The 23,982-nt window shown below is 33.5% G+C and overlaps 1 protein-coding gene across 1 annotated transcript; it reads left to right on the forward strand.

Annotated features, from left to right (window-relative positions):
* The first annotated feature begins 4,460 nt into the window (after nt 1–4,460).
* On the forward strand, nt 4,461–16,745 carry LOC107844779 (squalene synthase). Its single transcript, XM_047397935.1, has 12 exons — nt 4,461–4,956; nt 6,181–6,223; nt 6,629–6,718; nt 7,157–7,232; nt 12,154–12,223; nt 12,443–12,637; nt 12,778–12,924; nt 13,757–13,832; nt 14,351–14,439; nt 15,431–15,522; nt 15,592–15,637; nt 15,711–16,745. The coding sequence occupies exons 1-12, from the start codon at nt 4,762–4,764 to the stop codon at nt 15,771–15,773; spliced, it is 1,182 nt and encodes a 393-aa protein (XP_047253891.1). The 5' UTR covers nt 4,461–4,761; the 3' UTR covers nt 15,774–16,745.
* The last annotated feature ends 7,237 nt before the right edge of the window (nt 16,746–23,982 follow it).

Genomic DNA, 23,982 nt, shown 5'->3' on the forward strand with positions numbered 1-23,982 from the left:
TAAATTCAAAAATTTATTCATGTAATAGTAAATTTAAAATTTACTAAAATAAAAGACATATGTCATGGTAAACTTGGAGTTTACTAGTACAAATAAGTCATAAGTTGACATGAATAATTATGACATTCCAAAGATGTGCATATTAAGTATTAAACAAATATTGAAGAAATGAAAAATTCCTCATGAAATTTTAATGTTGCGTGTTCTCATAATAAATTGGTTGGACCAACTAATGGATTGAATCCCTTAAAATCTGAAAGTATAAAAGGTGAATAAGAGTCTGTTCACATTTTATGTGATATGTTGAAAAGATGCATCAATAAAATAATCACATGTACGTTTATTGTCAACTTGTAGTTTGACATTCATAAAGTTACTTGCTCAATAAAATTGAGTTAAGAGCATAGCTTTCGGATTGTATAATCAAGATAATTCATCTTGATGATGATGGTTTGGCATTGAATGTCTTTGATAAATAGCTGAATCATTGCTAATGAAAACAAAACTTCATGTGATGGTCTAAAATATGATATATTACATATAATAACATTTGTATACATTAGACCAATAGATTATGATTATTTCTTTCCTCTCAATTAGTTTAAGGTCATGAACCAAATATTTCATCTAACAATTTTTGATGTATGATATACGATTAATGAATATACCATAATGCACAAAGATGGATTCCTCAAAGAAGATGGGGGTTGTATGTTAGTTTTCTAACATAAGAGGGGGATTATAAGCAGCTATAAAATATATTAGGAATTATCATCAGATCTTCATTCAAAATATAATTTAAGTCAAATGTTGGAAGCATCTGCTAGCTGAAATTTATCCTTATATTTAAACTACAAGTGCTTCTATTGTGTCCCTAAAGGACAAAGTCTATGCATACGTAAAGTGTGGTAGACTAATCAGTTCCAAATAAAATAATCCTTGAAAAGGATAAGGAGCAAATGATCATAGTAAGAAGGCAATGTGTTCTTGAAGAGCATACGATATAACACTTCATGAAACCTTATGAAAGGTTCAGGTACCTGAAAATAATAAAGTGATGAGATCTCAAAATGTTATGTCAGATTGCAAGTTAATACAAACTGAGAAACCATCGATGATATCTTTGATAGAATATTGACGCAATATTGTAAAATATTAGGAGGATCTGAATTCTACGTTTACTTTAGCATGTTGATGTAGAAACATTTATCAAGTGACATGAAAGGATGCATCTTGGTAAGTGAAAAACTTACTTGATTTGTAGTTCAATCACTTGAAGATGTCACACACGAAATGTTAAATATTGTCACTTGACAAAAATCTATATAAAAATTTCCAAAGGATTCAAAATGCCTGAAGCATATAAAAGTTTCTGGGACACTTATTTTGAATCCTCATATTATATAAGCTTATAGCCTGAAAATTATTGGAACTCTTAGAGAGTTTTCCAAAGCAATAGATTATTTGCTGAAATGAGAAATATATCAAATTGGATTAGTCATGAAGTACCATATCTTAGTGGAATCGGTGCACTCATGTATCTTGCAAATACTACAAGGCCTGATATAGCCTTTTCAGTCAATTTATTAGCTAGGTATATTTTTGATCCGACTAGGAGACATCAAAATAGGATAAAGACATCAGCTTATTTTATTCTAAAGGTAGCAGTCCTGCTATTGTTGGCTATGCTAATGCTGGGCACTTATCCAATCCGCATAAAGTTCGATCTCAAATAGGTCATGTGTTCATATGTGGGGATACTTTCATATCTTGGAGATAAATAAAACAGTCTATCGTAGCCACTTCATTGAACCGTGCTGAGATAATAGTCATTCATGAAGCAAGCCGAGAGTGTGTATGATTTCGAAAAAATATGGTTTGAAATGTGACAAAATATCCACAATATTATGTGAAGATAATGCAGTACGTACAACACAACTTAGGGGAGGATCCATAAAAGGAGATAGAACGAAGCATATTTCGCCAAAGCTTTTCTATACACATGAGCTACAAAAAAAAGAATGGTGATATTAATGTGCAATAGATTCGTTCGAGTGACAATGTGGCTGATTTATTCTCCAAATCTCTTTCAACTTCAACTTTTAAGAAGATGGTGCACAAGATCGGGATGCAAAGGCTCAAGAATGTTCTCATTAGGGGGAGTTAATACGCGTTGTACTCTTTTTTCCTTACGAGGTTTTGTCCCACTAGATTTTTCTTGTAATTTTTTTATTGAGACAACTTATATGCGTATTATTAGAAATGTGTACTCTTTTTTTTTTCACTGAATTTTTTTTTCACTGGATTTTTTCTAATAAAGTTTTAACGAGGCAAATTATCTATCAATTAGACATTCAAGGGGGAGTGTTATGAATGTATTTACATTATAGTGAATGCCTATCAAGAATATAGATAAGATCTATTAAGATCTAGTTCATATCTACTAGGATATGAAATATCTATCTTTTAGAGAGAAACTAAGAGTAATTTTTCCTATAAATAGAGAGGTTTTGTTCATTGTATCCTCAATCTTAGAATCTCTCATCCTAAAAGAGAATCCTCAAGAAAAATAAGAATTACTCTCTCTTCTCTCTAGTCTTGTTCTTCTCTACTTTATTTTTATAACAAATACTTCTTTGTTTTTATTTATACTCTTCAATCATAGTTTCGCACTTTAACAATCAACATCCATCGGTCAATTCTCATTATTTTATTGGTAATTGCCTCTATTTTCTTTACAAAAAAAAAATCATAATTTTGTGCATTGTTGCCCAAAATTAATCGAAAATGTTCATCAACTTTTTCACATATTTTTGTACGAAAAGTATCAGCAGATTCATCAATCGATTTTCATAAAATAAAATGAAAAAAGATCAAATATGCCCCTAAACTTTACAAAAATATTTATATATACCTTCTGTTAGCTCACCAATGCCCCTGCCGTCCAAGTTTTGGTCTATATATATTCCTTTGCCAAGTTTTGAGTCATCTATACCGCTGTTGCCAAATCTTGAGTCATATATACCCCTATCGTCATTTACTATTTTACTAAAATTTCTCAACCCCTTCCTCCTTTTTTTAAGAAATTATATTTGTCATATCACTTTTTACTGTCATATCACATATAACTGAATCCACCCCTTCTTCTACACATTAAACGTCTGTCAAATGCTTTCATCTACCTCACAATCTCTTTGAATTTTCTCTAATTTGTCAAAATTTCTTTGTTGTGTTTTTGATTCATGCATAACCCCATGATTATCATCAAGTAAAAAATGAAAAAAGGTCAAGAACACCTCATAAAAACTCAATGCACAATTGCGATAAAAATCAAGGATTAAAGTACTTACCAACAACAAATTATTTTAGTATCATATCAACCGACTCCATCTTTCACACCTCCGTCAATTCCAATATCAAGAATAAGAAGAACAAGAAAAACTCAAGTGAGAAATTGTGATTTAAAATGTAAAAGAGGCAGTCAATATAGAGACAACAAAAGCAAGTTGTCAATTAAGAGGATATTATTCATACGTATGTATGCATGTATGAAAGGAACGGTTACGCAAGATTCTCAAAATACATCAAAGGAGTTTCGACAAATTAGAGAAAATCCAAAGAGATTGTGAGGTAGATGAGAGCATTTAACGGACATTTAATGTGTAGAAGAAGGGGTGGATTTAATTATATGAGATGTGTCAATAAAAAAGTGATGTGAGAAACATAATTGCTTAAGGAAAAAAAAAAAAGAAAGGAGGGGGGTTGGAAAATTTCAGCAAAGCAATTAACGGCGACAGGGGTATATATGGCTCAAAACTTGGCAACAGGGGTATATATGGTCCAAAACTTGACAACAGGGGTATATATGGACCAAAACTTGGACGGACAACAGGGGTATATATGGACCAAAACTTGGACAGTAAAGACATTGATGAGCTAAACTTTTAACGGGGGTATATCTAAACATTTTCACAAAGTTTAGGGGCATATTTGACCCTTTTCCCAAATGAAATTTTCAAAAAATTTTAATTATCCAATAATGACCCTCGATTTTCGATTAATGGCAAATTTTATAGTTTCTGTTATTTCTATATTTTGGTGCAGTTTTTATTAGTGTAATTTCTGGTAATTTTATAGAATAGCTTTTAGTGTCTAGTGTAACTTTTTGTACTGCATATTTTAGGATTTGATGTGTCTTTATTAATGTAACAACAACAACAAAAAATCGAGTGTATTTCCACAAAGTGAGGTCTGGGGAGGGTAGTCCATACCGCTACCTCCGAAGAAGTGGAGATAGAATTCGATAAAAATTTTGTTGGAGATCAAAAGGGACCAAAACTGTTAAGCGCAATACTTAAGGGATCATTTTTGTTAACTTGTGACAAACGTAAAGAACCAAAACTGTTGAAGTTAAAGGCTATATTGAACGTACTCTTAAGCACAATTATGATCATTTTTGTCATTTCCTCATTCAGAATATCTGGAATATTTTTGAAAATTTGAAATTAAAACCAAAGAACTTTTTTTTAACTCTCCCACATAGTAACACGTTTGCATAAAATGGGAGGGAGTATCCGAATTTCAAGTATAAATGGTGGCAAAAGCTCAACTGCCAAACGAACATAGTTATGATCCTCAATCCTCATCACACAAACATTCCCTCCAACTAATTCATACGCTTGTTTTTACACAAATTAAAGTGAGTGCGTATAGATGTGATTGGAATGTGAATCTCTTATTGATCAAATATTTATAATAATAATGGGGATTTTACGTTCAATTCTGAGGCATCCTGAAGATATTTATCCATTGATGAAACTGAAGATAGCGGCACAATATGCGGAGAAGCAGATCCCTTCACAGCCACATTGGGCCTTCAGTTATACCATGCTTCACAAGGTCTCTCGTAGTTTTTCCCTTGTAATTCAACAGCTTCCCGTTGAGCTTCGCGACGCCGTAAGTTTTTCCGTTCCACTTCCTATAGATGCATAGTCTATCTATTCGAGCCCATTTTACCTGGCTAATATAATACATAGCATTATGCTGTGGTGCAAAATATAGCGTTTGCAATTTTGAGGCTCATCCTAATAACGTTTTTAGAGGATTTTTGATATTATGAATATTTAGACGTCAGCTTAAGTAATTCTTTTAATGTATTTTGGATTTGGAATCAGATACATAAAACTCACTTTGATGAAACTTTGTCCTCCATAAATTCCCTGCCAAATCAGTTTTTCGATGTGTTGATATGAAGGAAAATATTTTCCTACAAAACATTTTTAGGGAAAACAAATTGATTTCTTACTTTTTTCTAGTGTTTGGTAATAAGAAAAAACAAAGTTATATCAACAACATTTATATCTAATCTAGCAAAAAACTGTAAAGGTGGCGGTAGGGCAGGGTGTGGGGCCTCAGGGGTGGCAGGGGGTGGGATGGTCAAGGGGTAGGGGTTGAGGACGTAGGAGGATACAATGAACATAGAATATCACTTGTAGAACTTATTTTCTCTACTTCCATTAAGAAAGTAATCTTCCCCATTTTTAAGGGACTTATTTTCCTAGAGAAAATGTTCTCCGAGAATTTTGTCGAACCAAACAAGGGCAAATAAGATAACATTTTCCGGAAAAGTTTTCTTCCATACCAAACACCTTTTGTATCTATATCGCAGTCGTGCACCAGCTTGTTGCCTATTCCTTTTGTTATCTTTGGCTACATGCATTTAAGGTTGTAGCTTATATTATATATCAGTCTCCCAATTCAACTGATTTGGCATTCTCCCTTTTTTTATTTGACTGATTGTTTGAAAATTGGAATAAATTGATTCCATTTTTACCATTAAAATTTAGATAGTATGTTGCAATTGTTCTCATCTCAATGAAATGTTAGTCAGGATTCATATAGGTTGAATTTTAAGACGGGTTTTTATATGATGACGAAGGAGAAATCATTTTTCTCTCACACACAATGAAGACGTAACTCTTCAGTTTAAAGATTTGTATTTCGCTTGATTAGGGAAAAAGTTGAGGAAAGATATATTTTCCTGCTTCTTCTTAGTTTATCAGAAATGAAGCTCCAAATTTGAATTGTTTCATTAATCAGTCTGGAAAAATATATTTTCATATGATCTTACTACTCTTATTGTGAAGGTTAATTTCTCATAACTTCTGTCTACCTTTGCAGGTATGCATTTTCTATTTGGTTCTGCGAGCGCTTGCCACTGTTGGTATGTTCAATTATTGAGCCCTGAATGCAGATAACCAATTTGGTAAACAAAATAAGACTGACATTTAAGTGTAATAATAGAAAATACGTGCTAGTTGTCGTTTGCACAACGAGGTTCGTATAAATGTCCTTCTGTTAGTACCAGAAGACTGACATTTTATAGCACAAACCTGTGGCTACTATTACTGAAGAACTAATAGTACTGTACTATTGGTTCTTTTGCTAGATTTTTGGATTATGTTGATTAATTAACAAAAGCCATGGACTGCTGCTTTTTTTAATTCTATCTTTTTATACTGTCATCGAGTAGTTTATACCTTTGATCTTGATTAAAATCTAGGGTTGTTGCATTCGTTTTCTTGGAGTCATATACTTAATCACATTTTGGTGCTCTTTTTCTGGACAGAGGATGATACAAGTGTAGCAACAGAGGTGAAAGTACCTATTTTGATGTCCTTCCATCGCCATCTTTATGATCGTGAATGGCATTTTTCATGTGAGTCTTATGAATTTAGGTGGCCGACTTCCATTCCCATGTATATCAATCTTCATTTTTGGTTTTCTCAATAAAAAAATTCTGTGGCTGATTAGAAGGGAATAAGCTGAACCAAGTGCAGCATACCACGGGAAGGCTCACCATCGTCTTTTATTAAGGCACTGTTAATACTGTTTGTCTTCTCATTGCTCCGAATTCTCCCTACCCATTGCAAAGCCAAAAAAGTAAATTATAAAGGAAAAAAGAAAAGGGAGAAGCAAGATATTTTGTAGAACTTCTATTTCTATAGATCACTGCAGCTTCTTTCTCTAACTAGACGCCTCTTTTTTCTTTGGTTTCGTTTTTCTCTCAGTGACTCACTCTGATCATGAATTGTTTTTTCAACTATAATTTCAAAAATTATTGACTGATTTCCTAATCCCAATTTTCTTATATCAGGCGGTACTAAGGATTACAAGGTTCTTATGGATCAATTCTGCCATGTTTCAACCGCATTTCTGGAGCTAGGGAGACAGTAAGTTTGTAACTATCAAGGGCTGCTTTTGAATTTGATGCTCAATTTGAATATCAACCAGCAATGCTTAATGAGTACTTACATTTACCACAGTGATATTCTTTCAATACAGAAAACAGGCTACAGATGTGTAGTTTTTGTTCCTCTACTGTTCGAAGTTTGACCTATTTTTCACAGGGGGAATTGCGAGCATTTAAGTATAACTTCATATCCTTGTGATATGTCTGTCATTTGAACTCTATTTGTAGTATGAATATGAAACACTATAGTTTTCGCATTAGAAAAACTTTTGGTGTGTGCTGTCCATATCAATTGTTAGACTGAGATTTTTCTAGATAGTTTTTTGTTTAATAGTTTCTTTTATTACTATGTTTAATTTTATTTTAAAATAAATGGTAGTCCTTATTTTGAGAAGTATGTCTTGTAAGACTTATGAAATGTGTCTTGTAAGACTCATGTAGCTATAAGTGTAGTCTTTTGTAAGATGTTGATGATGTATGAATGAATGAATGAAAAGCTACTGCTCAAATTCTAATAGTGGTATTATGAGCCATTTTCTTAAGGGATCTGTGAAGGCAGAGAGCTGAGCAGCAGTAACATGGCATCTAACAGCTTCTTGGGTGCAGGGCCTCCTATGTTTATAGAGAAAATTATCACGTATGGATGATAAAGATAAGGTTTATCTCAAAGCTCTTAGTCTATGGGAAACAGTTGAAAGTGAAAATGATCCCCCTCCATTAGGACCAAATCCAACTGTTGCACAAATGAAGAACTATAAAGATGCAAAGTCCAAGAAACCAAAGACTCTCACTTGTCTTCATTCAGCACTTTCAAATGTGATTTTCACAAGAATAATGGCTTGTGAAACACCTAAAGAAGTATGGGAGAAACTAAAAGAGGATTTCGATGGAAGTGACAGAGTGAAAACTGTCAAACTCTTAACTCTCAAAAGAGAATTTGAGATGTTAAGGATAAAAGAAGGAGATACCGTGAAGGAGTACTCTTCCAAACTTCTGAAAATTATAAACAAGATAAGATTACTTGGTGAAACTTTTCCAGATTCAAAGGTGATGGAGAAGATGATAATATGTTTACTAGCAAGGTTCGAGTCTAAGATGTCAGCAATAGAGGAATCTTCTGATTTGAAGACTTTATCCATCATAGAGCTGATTAGTAAGTTGCAAGACCAAGAACAAAGGACAAGTATAAGAGATGAAAAAGTAGAAGAAGTGGCATTTCAAGCAAAGCACAAAGGCAAGAAACCTGTGAAGGACAATAGGAGGATGGACGGAGATAAAACAGCAAAGAGAAAGCCATGGACAGAATCTTCACAGAAAGAAAAGTTTCCACCTTGCGTTCGTCCAGTGTAAAAGAACCAACCATCAAGAAAAGAATTACTGGTTTAAAGGAAAGCCATCAATTCAGTGCAAATTTTATAGAAAAATGGGTCATATTGAGAAAAATTGCAGGGCCAAGCAGAATCAACCATAACAACACCATGTTCAACAGGTAAATTTCACTGAAGAGTCAGAAAAGGAAGAAAGCTTGTTTATGGCTGCTCATGAAGAAAACACAACCAACTAATCTAAATGGTTCCTAGATAGTGGATGCACGAGTCACATGTCATATAATGATCTCTTTCACACACTTAACAAGTCACCTAAAGCTAAAGTTAGGATGGAAAATGGTGCAACACTATAAGCACATGGAAAGGGTTCAGTTACCTTTCAAACTAAACAAGGTACAAAGCTTATACATGATATGTTGTATGTTCCTTCTTTAGTATATAACCTATTGAGTGTTGGCCAAATGATGTCCAAAGGTTACTCCTTACTTTTTAAAGGAAAGCATTGTTTGATTTTTTATGCTGATGGTACTTTGATTGACAAAGTAGAAATGGTGGATAAGATCTTTTCAGTAGATAGAAAGTTTGATAGTGCCAATTTTGTAAGATTAGACGATTCATGGTTATGGTACATAAGATATGGGCATTTTAACTATGCTACTTTAAGGTCTATGTATGAGAAAGGCTTGACTAAGGATTTACCTGAGATCTTACTATCTAAAGAAGTTTGTGGGTCATGTCAGATGGGTAAGGTTTACAGGAAAGCGTTTCCTAAAAGTGCTACCTGGAGGGCGACTGAAAAACTTAAACTTGTTCAAGCTGATGTATGTGGACCTATGAAGACATCATCCTTGGTTCAAAATAAATATTTTATGTTGTTCATTGATGACTTAACAAGGATGATTTGGGTGTATTTTTTTAGTAACAAGTCTTAAGTATTTTCAGTTTTCAAGAAGTTTAAAGCTTTCGCTGAAAGATAGAGTGGCTGCAAGCTGAAGGATTTGAGGTCAGATAATGGAGGTGAATATACTTCAAATGAGTTCAATAAGTATTGTGAAGATGCAGGGATGGATCACAAGATGACAGTAAGTTATTCACCAGAACAGAATAGAGTCTCGGAGAGGAAGAACAGGACGGTAGTTGAAATGGTTAGATGTTTGTTGCTAAAAAAGAAACTACCGCAAAGTTTTTGGGCAGAAGCTGTTTCTACTTTAGTTTATTTATTGAATAGGCTTCCAACCAAAGTTGTGGATGGTAAAACTCCTATTGAGGCATGGAGTGGAAATAGACCATCTGCCAAGTACTTAAAAATCTTTGGTTCGATATGCTATTCTCATGTTCCTTCAGTCAGAAGAAGAAATCTTGAACCAAAAGGTGAATTGGGGATCTTTATTGGTTATTCATCGCAAGCCAAAGGTTATAAAGTTTTCAACTTACAAACAAAAGTTATTTCCATCAGAAGATATGTAGTAGTGGATGAGCATGCCTATGAGAATTGGAATAAGGAGCAAGTTGAGAAATAAAATATAGGTTATCTGAACATACATCCGCAAGTTGAGAAAGAAAATGCAGGTTATCTGAACATGTACCTGCTGCCTGAAACACAACTATTTAGCTCTAAAAATCTGGATGAAACTGAAGAATTAGATGGTAAATCCTTACTTGATTCTCCAATTTTGAAGACAAGGTCCCATTCCGAGATATATGAAAGATGCAATATTGCAATCCTGGAACCCAACACCTATCAAGAAGCATCAAAACATGAAGTTTGGATTTAAGCCATGAAGGAGGAGATTGGTATAAATGAGAAGAATGACACTTGGAAGCTGGTTGTTAAACCCAAAGACAGAAATGTAATAGGGGTGAAATGGATGTATAAAATCAAATATAATCAAGATGGTTCAGTTAATAAACCCAAATCAAGGCTTGTTGTAAAAGGTTACGCGCAAGTTGTAGGTCTGGATTATGGAGACACATTTGCACCTGTTGCAAGACATGATACAATACAACTTCTATTTGCTTTAGCAGATCAATCAAATTGGAAGTTGTATCATCTGGATGTGAAGTCGGCATTCTTAAATGGACCATTGCAGTAGCAAATTTATGTCGATCAACCGGAAGGCTTTCAAGTTGTAGGAATGGAGGATAAAGTTTACAAACTACTTAAGGCATTGTATGGATTGAAACAGGCTCCTCGAGCCTGGTACAGTAAGATTGAGGATCATCTCATTCATTGTGGTTTCAAAAGAAGTGAAAATGAAGCCACTTTGTATGTGAAGAAGGCTAAAGGTGGAGATGTGTTTATGATATCACTCTATGTTGATGATCTTCTAGTAACCGAAAGCAATGAAGCTATGGTGAATTAATTCAGTCAAGAAATGGAGACTAAGTTTGAGATGTCAGACTTGGGTGAAATGAATTACTTTCTGGGAATGGAGATTCATCATTCTACTAATGGAATTTTCATTTCCCAGAGAAAATATGCATAGGATATTCTTAAAAAATTCAAGATGGAGAGATGCAAGCCTATATCAACTCCACTAGTCCATAATGAAAAGATCTTGATGTCTAAAGGAGGTGATAGGGCTGATCCAACAGTTTACAGAAGTCTAATTGGTAGTTTGCTATATTTGACAGCAACAAGACCTGATCTCATGTTCGCGGTAAGCCTTTTATCGAGGTTTATGCATTCTCCAAGTCAAGTTCATCTTGGTATCGCTAAACGAACATTGAGGTATATCAAAGGAACTGGTGATTATGGTATTTGGTTTTAAAAGGAAGAGCAAGGGCAATTGATGGGTTATGCAGATTGTGATTGGGCAGGAAATGTTGATGATATAAAAAGCACTTCTGGATATGCTTTTATATTTGGTTCAGGCATATTCTCATGGAATTCAAGGAAGCAAGATGTGGTAGCTAAATCATCTGCAGAATACATTGCTGTTGTTGGTGCAGCTAATCAGGCTCTATGGTTACGAAAAATTCTATGTGATCTAGAGCAAAATCAAATGGAAGCTACTGCCATTAAGGTTGACAACAAGTCAGCAATTTCTATGGACAAAAATCTAGTGCAACATGGTCGTAGCAAGCATATAAATGTGAAGTTTCACGCTATCGGGCAATCAGAGAAGGATGGCGAAGTTAATCTTGTTTATTACAGCTCCGATCAACACATTGCAGACATTTTGACCAAGGCTCTTCCTAAGGGAAAATTTGAAGTTCTAAGGGTTATGCTGGGAGTATCCAAGAAAAATCTCAAGGAGGAGTGTTAGACTATGAGATTTTTCTAGATAGTCTTTTGTTTGATAGTTTCTTTTATTACTATGTTTATTTTTATTTTAAAAATAAATGGTAGTCCTTATTTTGAGAAGTGTGTCTTGTAAGACTTATGAAGTGTGTCTTATAAGACTCATGTAGCTATAAGTGTAGTTTTTTGTAAAATGTTGATGATGTATGAATGAATGAATGAAAAGCTACGGTTGAACTTTATCTTCTCCTGCTCTTAAGCTCCAAATTCTAATATCAATGTTGTGTTCATAGTTTATGAACAAGCATTATGTTCTTATAATGTTGCAGATACAAGGAGGCAATCGAGGACATTACCATGAGGATGGGTGCAGGAATGGCAAAATTTATATACAAGGAGGTATGCAATAAGTACTATAAATGAAGTATCAAGGTCATATCTGGCAGTCAACGATATGAACTTTATACTTTTTTTCATATTGTGTTAATATTGATTGGCTTGATCTCTTGATAGACCCATTTGCTTTCTCTCCCACCGTTTGCCAAAAATATGAAGGTCGTGTAAACTCCTCTACAATGTCAATATACGAGTTAATCATTAGTATTTTATCTTCGGTAGGTTGAAACAATTGATGATTATGATGAATATTGTCACCATGTAGCTGGGATCGTTGGATTAGGCTTGTCAAAACTTTTGTGTGCCTCTGGTAAAGAAGATATCACTAGAGATTATCTGGAAGACATAAATGAAGTACCCAAGTGTCGTATGTTTTGGCCTCGTCAGATTTGGAGTAAATACGTTAACAAGCTCGAGGTATGTTTTCTTCAACTCTTTAATTAGCATTTATTATCTAATGTTTTCCTGCTATCTTAGTCAATTTCATGATCTTGAATTACCTTGAATATGGGGTTCATTGATTTTTTAGCTGACTGCAGTTGTCACATGTGCCTCAGGACTTGAAGTATGAGGAGAACTCCATCAAGGCAGTGCAATGTCTGAATGAAATGGTCACTAATGCTTTATCACATGTAGAAGATTGTTTGAATTACATATCTACACTGCGCGATCCTGCTATCTTTCGTTTCTGTGCTATTCCACAGGTCTTTACTTTTTATTTTGGCTCTTGTTCTAGACTTTTGTTGAGCTTTGTCACAAAACTTGTGTGTCTCAGAATGTAATTTGCATCTGTATTTTGTAATCTATTGACAAACATTAAAAGAAATGTATGGAATTTGCTAAAGCCGCTGGCGGAGCCAGGAATTCTAACCAGAGGATTCAAAAAAATGAAAAAAATGCTATTCCTAGAACTTAGAAGCTTCCCTACGTGAAGGGGATTCAATGGTTTATATATTTACCAAAAGAATTTTCTTTTACCTTGCAGTGTAATTACAAAGAAGATTTAACTGAATCCCCTTCTGTGCTTTTAGCTCAGACACTGACTGAAGTTCTTTTAAATTATTTTTTTCAAAAAAATTTGGGGGCAGGGGAAGGGAAAATTGGGAGGGAGTTACAAGGTGGGGAATCAAACGCTCAACAATAAGGTGGAGTTCAGATAGCCAACCAACTGAACTACTAAAATTCCTCTACTGACTAAAGCTTTACTTTTACTGAAATTCTTTATTTACATTATTCTTGATTGATCAAGGACTTTCTTGTTGTCTTATTTCCACAAACACATCCATCCCTCTTTTATTAGCTACAGAGTTAGTGTTGTTGCAAGCAAATAAGATCTTATATAATCCTAAAACTTTAAGTTCTTTTAGGCTTGGGAAAACAGCAGAGCGTATTGATTTGTTATGCATATAGGTGCTTTGTGAAATTACTGTTCATAGTGCCCGTAAATATTAGTATGGTTTTGCTATTTTGCATTATTAACTTGTTAAATATTCTTCTGAAAGTGTGCATTGCCTTAGTATTTTCTTAGGTCGCCAGGTCATGGCAATTGGGACCCTGGCAAAGTGCTACAATAATATTGAAGTCTTCAGAGGAGTTGTAAAAATTAGACGTGGTAAGAAGTACGCTAAACATACTTACACACATGTCATGCCACTTCATTTAATGATGTTACCATGCTTGCATGTATATGATCTGTATATCTGTCTCTACCTATATTTAGAGATTCACAATTAGGTATAGTTTGATATACTCCCTCCGTTTAAAAAAGAATGACCACTTTCCTTTTTAATTCATTTAAAAAGAGCAATAATTTTTTTCCTTTTTTGATGATATTTTAATTTCAACTTTTCACGTAACATGTTTAAGATCATAACATCAAAAGACATTTTGATAAATTTGACATAACTTTAATATAGGACCACAAGAGTCCAAAGTCTTCTTTATTTTCTTAAATTCCGTGTCAAGTCAAACTAGTTATCCTTTTTAAAACAAAGGGGAATCTTTGATACCTAGTTTTTATTTACTATCTTTGCACTTTAGTTTATAAGCATCAGCATACTTTTTTTAAAAAAAATCTTCTCCTTAACATCATACTGGCAGTTATTAAGATGCTTGGATTCTTCTTTCTAGGACTCACTGCTAAGGTTATTGACCGGACCAGGACCAAGGCAGATGTATATGGTGCTTTCTTCGACTTCTCTTGTATTCTGAAATCCAAGGCATGATACTTTCTTATTTACCACAGAAGCTTAACTTGCGCAGTTATAACAATGTGCTTATTCTTGCAGCTAGTGATTCATTTTGAGGGTTTCATTGTTATTTTTCAACATAATTCTTCCATGTGTTGTGTGTTTTTTCTTGTCAATTATTTTGTTCATATTTCTGCATGTCTTTGTGTAAGTATTCACACATATGTTTTTCTTGCTCCTTGTGTCGATATGGACTACATATCAAGCTACCTGAAACTTTGTGCACACAAGTTGCTTGGAGGTTTACTGGTTTAGAGATATGCTACAATGACAGACTCCTCAAACCCTTGTCGAATTAGCTCTTCTGAATACTTTCGAATCATTATTACTGAATTAGCTGTTCTCGGAATCTGTCTTTTGTTATTCTATTATATTTCAAACTTAAAAATCAGAATTCACATTTTCCTCTTCAAAGATGAAATTTCCATTGAAAAATCCACTGTCACACTTATCTTTGTGACCAGCTGCCATCCTCTACACAAAAAGATTCTTAATGCGTTATGTTCCCAAATTTCATCCAATGCAACTAGAGGTAAGTCGAATGAAAGGGTATTGCAAACTATGCATTTGAGATCACATTTTAAAGTTTTCCCCACGAGGAATTCGTAAAACAGCCAAGTTAATCCTAGTAGTTTTGAAGCTATGTTCTTATCACTAATTTGGCTGGACCAACTATGCATAACTCTGCTTATCAGAAAAACATGTTTTCAGTTCCTAACAAGAAGATTCAATGCAAGTTACTAAAGATCAAATATTATGAAAAGCGAAATGCTGATGTCATGTTCGTTTAGTATTTAAAATCACATGGATGATCAATAAGCTTTAGTTCACTTCCTAATAGTAATGAATATCTCTCCAGCTATGTACCATCTTCTTCAATTTCTTCAAAATATTTGTCAAAGTTCTATTTCTTAGTGAAAACTTGCGCAAGTAGGACAACTTGATCGGTTGAATGTTTTAGGTGGAGTATAAAGAACCAAACGCGGCAAAAACTTTGAAGAGGCTTGAAGTAATCTTGAGAACTTGCAAAGACTCGGGAACCTTGAACAAAAGGTATGTTACATATCCTAGCATCCTTCTTTAGTTTTTGTTAATATCAGCTAATGCACCTGCTATGACCAGGCAATCTTATGTAATCCAGAGTGGACCTAATTACAATTCAGCTTTGGTGAGCTTTTAGCTGATGTTTTCTTCACGCTTTGGATATGATATATATTCTTATTCTCTGAAATATATTGCAGGTTGTTGTCCTTGTTGTCATAGTGGCTATCCTTCTAGGATACCGATCTGGAAACCGGCATTAGACCATGTGTATGTATTATATTAACCACATCATAGGCAAAATGCCAAATATTTAGATGCATTCCATTCTTACATGATACAGAGTTTTTCCTATTATGCACCGTGATTTTAACCAACTTGTTTGGGATTGAGGTATTGCTTTTGTATGCATCTATGACTTTAGAGACCATACTATCTAACCTTCTATTAATAAACTATGTGATGATCATAGAGTACCTAATTTTCTCTGATATTTTCTTGTGCTTATTGATTCGTATAGGTTCGTGACCTCTTTAGGATTGGTAAGGTAAAATTGTTCCCCTTGTACTTATTTGCGTTGAGGTTTTAAATTTATTATTATTAAAAGGCCTCTAGACACTCTGTCTAGTGGTATAAGTTTGAAAAAAAAAAAGCCTTCTATTAATAAGCGCCTGAATCATGTTATGGCGTATTTTGCTAGACTTTTACACCTATGAAAGAAAATCATGTTATGAGCTTCGTTTGTGAACCGGGAGGTTAATTCCTTTCTCTTTTTTCATATGTTTATGTTGGATTGTTTTGGTTAACTTGATAAAACCCTCCATATACCACCCAAGCTAGACATAACTCACACCTAGTAAAACTTCTTTAGATCAAAACTTCCAAGTAAATCATGGAGGACTTTCATGTTTCAGAGTTCAATGAAACAATAAGTTTCTGTAAACAAATTGTAAATTAAAAATACAGCAATGTGGTTTCTTAGATTAAAAACTAGCACACCGTGCAGAAAAATGATGGCTTTAGATCGTGATTTTGTTTTAACTTAACTATGTTTACAAGTCATCTGAGGAGACGTGGGGTAGTCGATCGCACTGAGGAAATAAGTGTTTGCTATATATTTTCCTTATTTTTCGTTGCAAGACCGATGCTAGATGAAGGTTTGGTAAAACAAGATGGTGCAAGCTGTACGTTGGCCAAGTATGTGATAGTTGTGGACTGTGGCATCTGTAACTATGTTGGGGGTTTGGGCTGTAGGTGACAAAAGAGTTTTAAAATGAGGTGTAAGTGACACAAGTCTTAATTATTGAGTACAGGTGACAATTACTTTATTATGGATTAAGAAAGTTGGGAAAGTTTGAAAATAACCCATAAGTTTTTTAATTTACACTTTGATCTAAATATTAGTTAATATAACAGGAAACAGAGGGGAAAAAAGGCGTGTTTGTCTCTCTTCTCACCCGTTGTTGTTTTCTCTCTCTTCACAATTATTGTTGTTCATTGTTGTTACTGATTTATTCATCATCTTCTGCTTCATTATCATCATCTTCTACTTCATTATCATCTTCATCTTCTTCTTGTCAACTATTGTTGTTGTTGTTGTTACTGCTACTGTTGCTATCTCACCAATTTCTTAGGTCAAATTTTGTTTCCTACATCACTTTCCACTTTGGTATTACTTCATAGGTGACTTTGGTAAGTAAAATTATGATTTTTATTCAAATTTGTCATCTGAGTACACAATTACTGCTGTTTTTGCAACAATAGATAGAACCCGATCATGAATCTAACATAAGTGCCCATGATTTAAATAGATCGCTCATCTGGTGCATCAGATGAGTAATTTGTTACAACAGAAAATTTATCTGTTGCAATAGACTAGTTATCTGTTGCATTAGACGGTTTATCTATTGCAATAGATGATTAATCTGTTTGGAATAACACAAATCAGCCTCTGCCACAAAACGAACAGATAACCAATATGTTTCAACTCTTGCTAGTACTACTGGATTCAAAATTATTCCTTACGTCCAATCGTCGACATGTTTGTTGAGAAGATAGTAGACAGAATGAAAATTAAATATTTCCTCCATCTCAAATTACCCGTCCTTATCTGTTACAACATATGATTACTCTGTTTGGAACAACACAAATCAGTCTCTGCCAAAAACCCAACAGCTAACCAATATGTTTCAACTCTTGCTATTGCTACTGGATTCAAAATTATTTCTTACGTCCAATCGTCGACATGTATGTTGAGAATATAATAGACAGAATAAAAATTAAATACTCCCTCCATCTCAAATTACCCATCCCAAATTTTCTAATTTGATTTCTAATTTTACTTGTCTTTTTTCATTAATCAAGAAGAGATAAAAAATTCCATGTTTTATCCTTTGCATTAATGTATTAATCATTTTATCTTCAAATTAAAATGTAAATATCATTTAATAAGGGTATTATGGTAAACTAGGCATGTTATTAATAATTTTTCTTAATCAATGTGTCATCTCAATTTGGGACGGGTAATTTGAGACAGAGGGAGTATGAATTAAAATGTCAAATCCGTGCAACAAACTAGTTATCTGTTGAAACAGACTAGTTATCTGTTGCATCAAACTGATTATCTGTTGCATCAGACTGCGTATTTGTTGCAACATATGAGTAATCTGTTTGGAACAACACAAACCAACCACTACTATAAACCCAATAGATAAATCTTGTTATTACTACTGGATTCAAAATTATTCCTTATGTCCAATGGTCGACATATTTGTTGAGAAGATAATAGGCCGAATAAATATTAAATATGAATTAAAATGTCAAAGTTGATCAAACATAATTTTTTATTAAACTAAAACAAATAAAAATACATATATATAAACTAAAAAAAATAAAATAATCTAATTATTATTATTATAATTATTATTATTATTATCGCCAGCCGACCAATCTTCGACCGATAGCAGCAAGGCTCTCCTCAGCCTGCAGATCTCACGGAGCATCCTTGCTCGAACTGCTTTCAGTTCCATTGCAGGTCACGAACCTGCATCCAAAATTCATTCACGGCGTCTTGCAGAAAAACGTCCCACACTAGATCAGCCATATCTTGAACACATATGAATTGACAAAAAATGTAAAAACAAAAGTAAAAAAAGAATATCCGAATGTAATACAACGTATACTACAAATTGAGAAAAAAAAACTTACCTAAGTCAAGAAAGAGAAAGTGGTGGAGTGTGTAATATGAAAGACAAGATGTAATAAATAAATAGAGTGTAGTTGAATGAACGAATGAGTAAGGAGGGACCTATTTATAAATGATTGAATTTGAATGAGCAGCAAAAAGATGCGACTGTTCACCTCCATTTATTACTCCCTCCGTTTAAAAAAGAACGACCTACTTTTTTTTTAGTCCCTCTAAAAAAGAATGACCCCTTTCCTTTTTTGGCAATACTTTAATTTTAACTTTCCACATGACATATTTAGGACCACAAGATTAAAGGGTATTTTGGTACATTTAACATAATTTTAATTTAAGTCCACAAGATTCAAAATTCTTCTTTATTTTCTTAAATTTTATGACAAGTCAAAGTAGGTCATTCTTTTTTAAATGGAGGGAGCAATTATATTTTTTATTACTGTGAAAAGTTATGACTTAATTAAATTAATAAATATTATGATAAGTCATGACTTTTCATATTATTATTATTATCAATTAGTTCTTTCCAAAATCATTTTTATTGAAGTGTGACATCAGATTCTATATTTGTTGCATCAAATAACTCATCTGTGACAACAGATATACCATCTGTTGTGACAAATAGAGAACCTGTTGTATCAGATAATCTATCTGTTGCAACATATAATCTAACTATTCACCTCTATTTATTAATTACATTTTTTATTACTGTAAAAAGTTATGACTTCATTAAATTAAGAAATATTGTGATAAGTTATGTCTTTTCAGATTATTATTATTAATTAGTTCTTTCCAAGAATCATTTTTATTGAGTTGTGACAACAGATTCTATATCTGTTACATCAGATAACTTATCCGTGACAACAGCTATACCATCTGTTGCAATAAATAGAGAATCTGTTACATCAGATAATCTATCAGTTGCAACATATAATCTATCTTTTTTTAAAAAAATTATCATCATATCACTAATCCAAATTTGCAAACTTTTTTATTATATAAATTAAAAAAATACCTTTTCAATAACCATTTCTTTAATAAAATAATAAGCATTTTTATTGAGTTCTAGCAATAGATTGTATATCTGTTGCATCAGATAAACCATCAGTTGCAACAGATATACCATCTGTTACAACAAATGGACGATCTGTTTTAATAGCTTTTTTTAATGGGGAATTTGATGCATCAGCAACATTGTTGAATGTATTTTAGATAAAAAGTCATGACTGTTCACCTTTTTGTTAACAATCATCATATAAATCCAATATTGTAACTTTTTTTATTATATAATAAATAAATAATTTTAAAAAATAAATTTAAAAACAAAAATGGTGAAAAGTTACGATCAGTTATTAAAATCAAATAACTATTCTTTTATGGTTATAAATTGTGTTTATCATTTATTTCCTTATTATTTATTTTTGAACCATTTTTTATATTAATAAAAAATTTATGTCTTCTCACCCTCTCAATAACAATAACCTTTTTTTTTTTATTAATTACCACCTGTAGTAACATTTGATCGATCTGTCCCATCAGATTAACCTCAGTTTTCACAAATGCTCAATATCTACCACCAACCGTCGACATGTTGAGAATATGAAATAAATAAAATGATAATTAAAAATTAAATAAGAATTAAAAATTCAAAGTCGATCACCAAACATAGATTTTTGAATCCCTTGGATAGATCCAATATACAAAAGGAGAAAAACATATATGCTAAAAGAAAAAGATATAAACTACTATTATTATTATCATTACTATTATTATTATTATTATTATTATTATTATTATTATTATTACTATTATTATTGTCAACCGGACAATTTTCATTCGGCAGCAGCAGGGCCCTCTTCAGCCTTGCTCCAAAGTCAGCCAAATCCCTCTGGAGTTCATCAAACTGCCTTTGAAGTTCCTACAAGGAATCGATATGAATCTTCTTGTACGAATCTGGATCAACCATATTTGTAAGTGTAGTAGAATGAATGAGTAATGAGAGACCTATTTATAAATGATTGAATTGGAAGGGGTTAGTCAAACAAAAAACCACAACTTTTCATATCCCTTAATTAAATAAAATTGGTGACTTTTTGAATATGTAAATTAAAAAAATGGATCTAAATATAATATTTTATCTTTTATTATATTTCGAAAAGAAAAGAAAATTGCTTTAAAATAAATCTAACATATGGGTAATCTATTTCAAACTATATTCTATCTGTTGGATAACTTACAACACATTGACAATCTGTTGCAACAGATGGATGTATTTGTTTGCTTTTCCAACAGATATGTCATATGTTGCAACAGATTGATCATCTGTCGTAACAAATGTCTACAATTATTTCACAATTTAAACAGATGTGACATCTATTGCAACTTGTTAGTCATCTGTTTATTCAATTTAAGCCATAGATGGACTAGAAAGAATAAGGTGCGTTCAGATGGATGTATCCACTGTATTGTGTAGGAGTTAAGTATTACTGATAAGGTCATATTGACAACACACATAATGTACAATATTTTTGTGAATGCAGTTTTTAACTTATTAGGCACTGATCATTCAAATAAGATCCTGCATTGTACAGTTATGTTTGTTGGATTCGAATTGATAAGGCTAAGGCCCCATGAAGATGGTGCAGATACCCTGTTACAAATTACTGACGATTATTTCTCTTGCTCATGCTTATTAAATTTTGAGAAGGGATCAATATTTGGTGTTATTGCAGAGATCCAATAGCGATTGGACTTAACTTTAAGTGTGCATTGGACTCTGAGAAGGCCTTCAAAACCTCGCACTACATCAAACAAGAATGAAAAAATAGTAGAAATTTCCCTGGCCCAAATTTATATGGAAGGGTTATTCGAGAAGATGATTATACGCCAGAAGGAGCCGAAGGAGAATGACTGCGAGGAAATGAGGAGTTGATGAAAGACTTTATCATCTGAGAGTTAATTGAAGAGGAGACATACGGTAGCAAGGAACTTTTAGAGAATCTTGCCGATGAAATTATCTTAAAACATGAGAAATCTGAATCAAGTGTAAATATGAAAGTGTATTCGATAATGTAAATTCGTCTGATGTCTCTCCGAAAGAAAAATAATCCAGATGGACACTTTGCTAGGGAGCTGCGACTAGTTAGCGTGGTCGGGATTATCACCTAGATATAAAATAGCATAAGACCAAGAAAGCAGCCTTACGGGCATCGACGATTGAAATAATGTACAGTAAGTCTAGAAAACTTGCGCCAATAGCAACTGCAGTTAAAGTAAGCAATCTAAGCGAAGACAACAATTTTTGAATTTTAAACTGCATCCCATGCCTTCTTATTTGTGGTTTCGATTATGTCCACTGTTGTTGACCTGATCAGAACCACAAACGAGATTGAAAGATAGATTGAGTCTCATTACTTCCTTAGTAATATGAATTAATTGATTGTGTTTTCTTGCCTTAACATGCTTTCAACATTCCGTGGAGAAGACCAGAGGCTTGCTGTAGTATGTGAATCCTGATAATTTTCAAGTTTGCCTCCAGCTTGTCGATTCAGTTTTCAAGTTTTTCATTGATATCTTTGAAGTTGGTATAGATTTCCTGGTCTCTTGTGAGCCCGATCAGGAATAGTTTCTCCTTCAAAGTTGTGGTATTGAAGAAGGCCTTTAGAACACTTTCTTCATAAGCCTTAAAGAATACATACAGGGTCGTTGTGTTTGTTTTAGGTCAAAATATGTTGATGCACACTCCAGATGTGGTTCCAACCATTGAATAACTCATTTTTATAGAGCTTTGCTCATTGCAGCTTGCTTAACCAACATTCAAGGGATTTGATAAATTAATAAGAAAGGAGTTACGTAACGTTTGATCTAAACTGACTCTACTAAGCCTATCAAATGTTATGTAACTCAGGCTTATTACCCTATCAAAAACCTTTGCTCGAGTTAGTAGACAAATCAAATGAGCTCAATCTCTTAGCCTTTCTGTTGATCGCTCTTCTCCAATATAGATGACAAGATATCCTCCATGCAAAAGTCTACAACGTCGCCAGAAATGCTTGCCAGGGCGCTAGTCTTCAGAAGGCATCAATAGTAATCTCTTAATATCAAGTGATATTGAGAGATTCCTAGTCATGCTTTCCCAATACTTTCGCTACAGCAAGAATTTCTGCTGATGACAAGATATCTTTTATGTAAAAGTCTACACCATCAGCAGAAATTCTTGCTAGAGCAAAAGTCTTCAGAAGGCATTATTATAATGTACAAGGGCCACATAAGAACAATTATCAACTCCCCTTTTTTGCTCAAGTATCTGAAAAAAAAATTTCCAACTCCTCTGTCTTGCACTATTGAGCAATGTACAGAGGAGTTGAAATGTATGACAAGTTTGTACGTTGCTCAACAGTGCAAGATAGAGAAGTTAAAATTTTTTCTGGATACTTGAGCAAGACAAAAGAGTTGATAATTGTTCTTGTATGGACCTTGTACATCACTAATAATGCCTTCTGAAGACTTTTGCTGTCACAACTCAAAAATGAGGGTCATGATGGCATTTGTCGCGGCGTACCTTGACAAGTAAGTCTATCACGCAAACTGATATGAATAGAGAAAAAGACAGAAATACCCAAGATAAGGCTTCTAGAATGAAGCCGAACCATATAAATAATCTTAACAATACGGAAAGAACTTATCCAAAACACCAATCATGCCCAAAACAAGGTGTCAATAGTGTAAGAACTACTAATACAATCCAAGAGTCAAATACAACGGGAAAATAACCACAACGGAATAATAACTATCTCCGAATACTAATAAAGACATAACTAGTATAGAAAGATAGAGGTGAACTTCGGACGCATGAATGTCCAACCGCTACCTTGGAAGCTCCAACAACCGCCCGAATCAAGTAAGCTGAGGCGCACTCGAGCTAGGACCTGCACTGCAAGGGCGCAGTAGGCATGAGTACGGTCCACTTATACTTAGTAGTATCATAGATCGACTAAGCAAACTAGTAAATAAGGCATACAAAATATATAACAAGGGCACATCACCTGCAATAAAAAAATATTCCACAATGGTAGTCCACACCGCTTGCATTAACAGTTCTAATCTATCTCACATACATTGCAAAAACACATCAAGATATAGAACACAAGTATAGATTATGTCACATATAAAATAGAGCAAGAGAGAACATATAGATATAAGATCATCAAATACAAGTAAAGAAAGGTAAGACAAATACATAGATGACAAGTCAATAAGGCAATACAACACAA

The sequence above is a fragment of the Capsicum annuum genome, chromosome 10 (genome assembly GCF_002878395.1).
Source record: "Capsicum annuum cultivar UCD-10X-F1 chromosome 10, UCD10Xv1.1, whole genome shotgun sequence".
Taxonomy (NCBI): domain Eukaryota; kingdom Viridiplantae; phylum Streptophyta; class Magnoliopsida; order Solanales; family Solanaceae; genus Capsicum; species Capsicum annuum.

Excerpts from the sequence above, each read along its gene's own strand:
- LOC107844779 (XM_047397935.1), top strand. The coding sequence starts at position 4,762 with ATGGGGATTTTACGTTCAATTCTGAGGCATCCTGAAGATATTTATCCA. Across the intron at positions 6,224-6,628 it reads GCGAGCGCTTGCCACTGTTG|AGGATGATACAAGTGTAGCA; the intron begins GTATGTTCAATT and ends TTTTCTGGACAG. Across the intron at positions 13,833-14,350 it reads AGTTGTAAAAATTAGACGTG|GACTCACTGCTAAGGTTATT; the intron begins GTAAGAAGTACG and ends TCTTCTTTCTAG.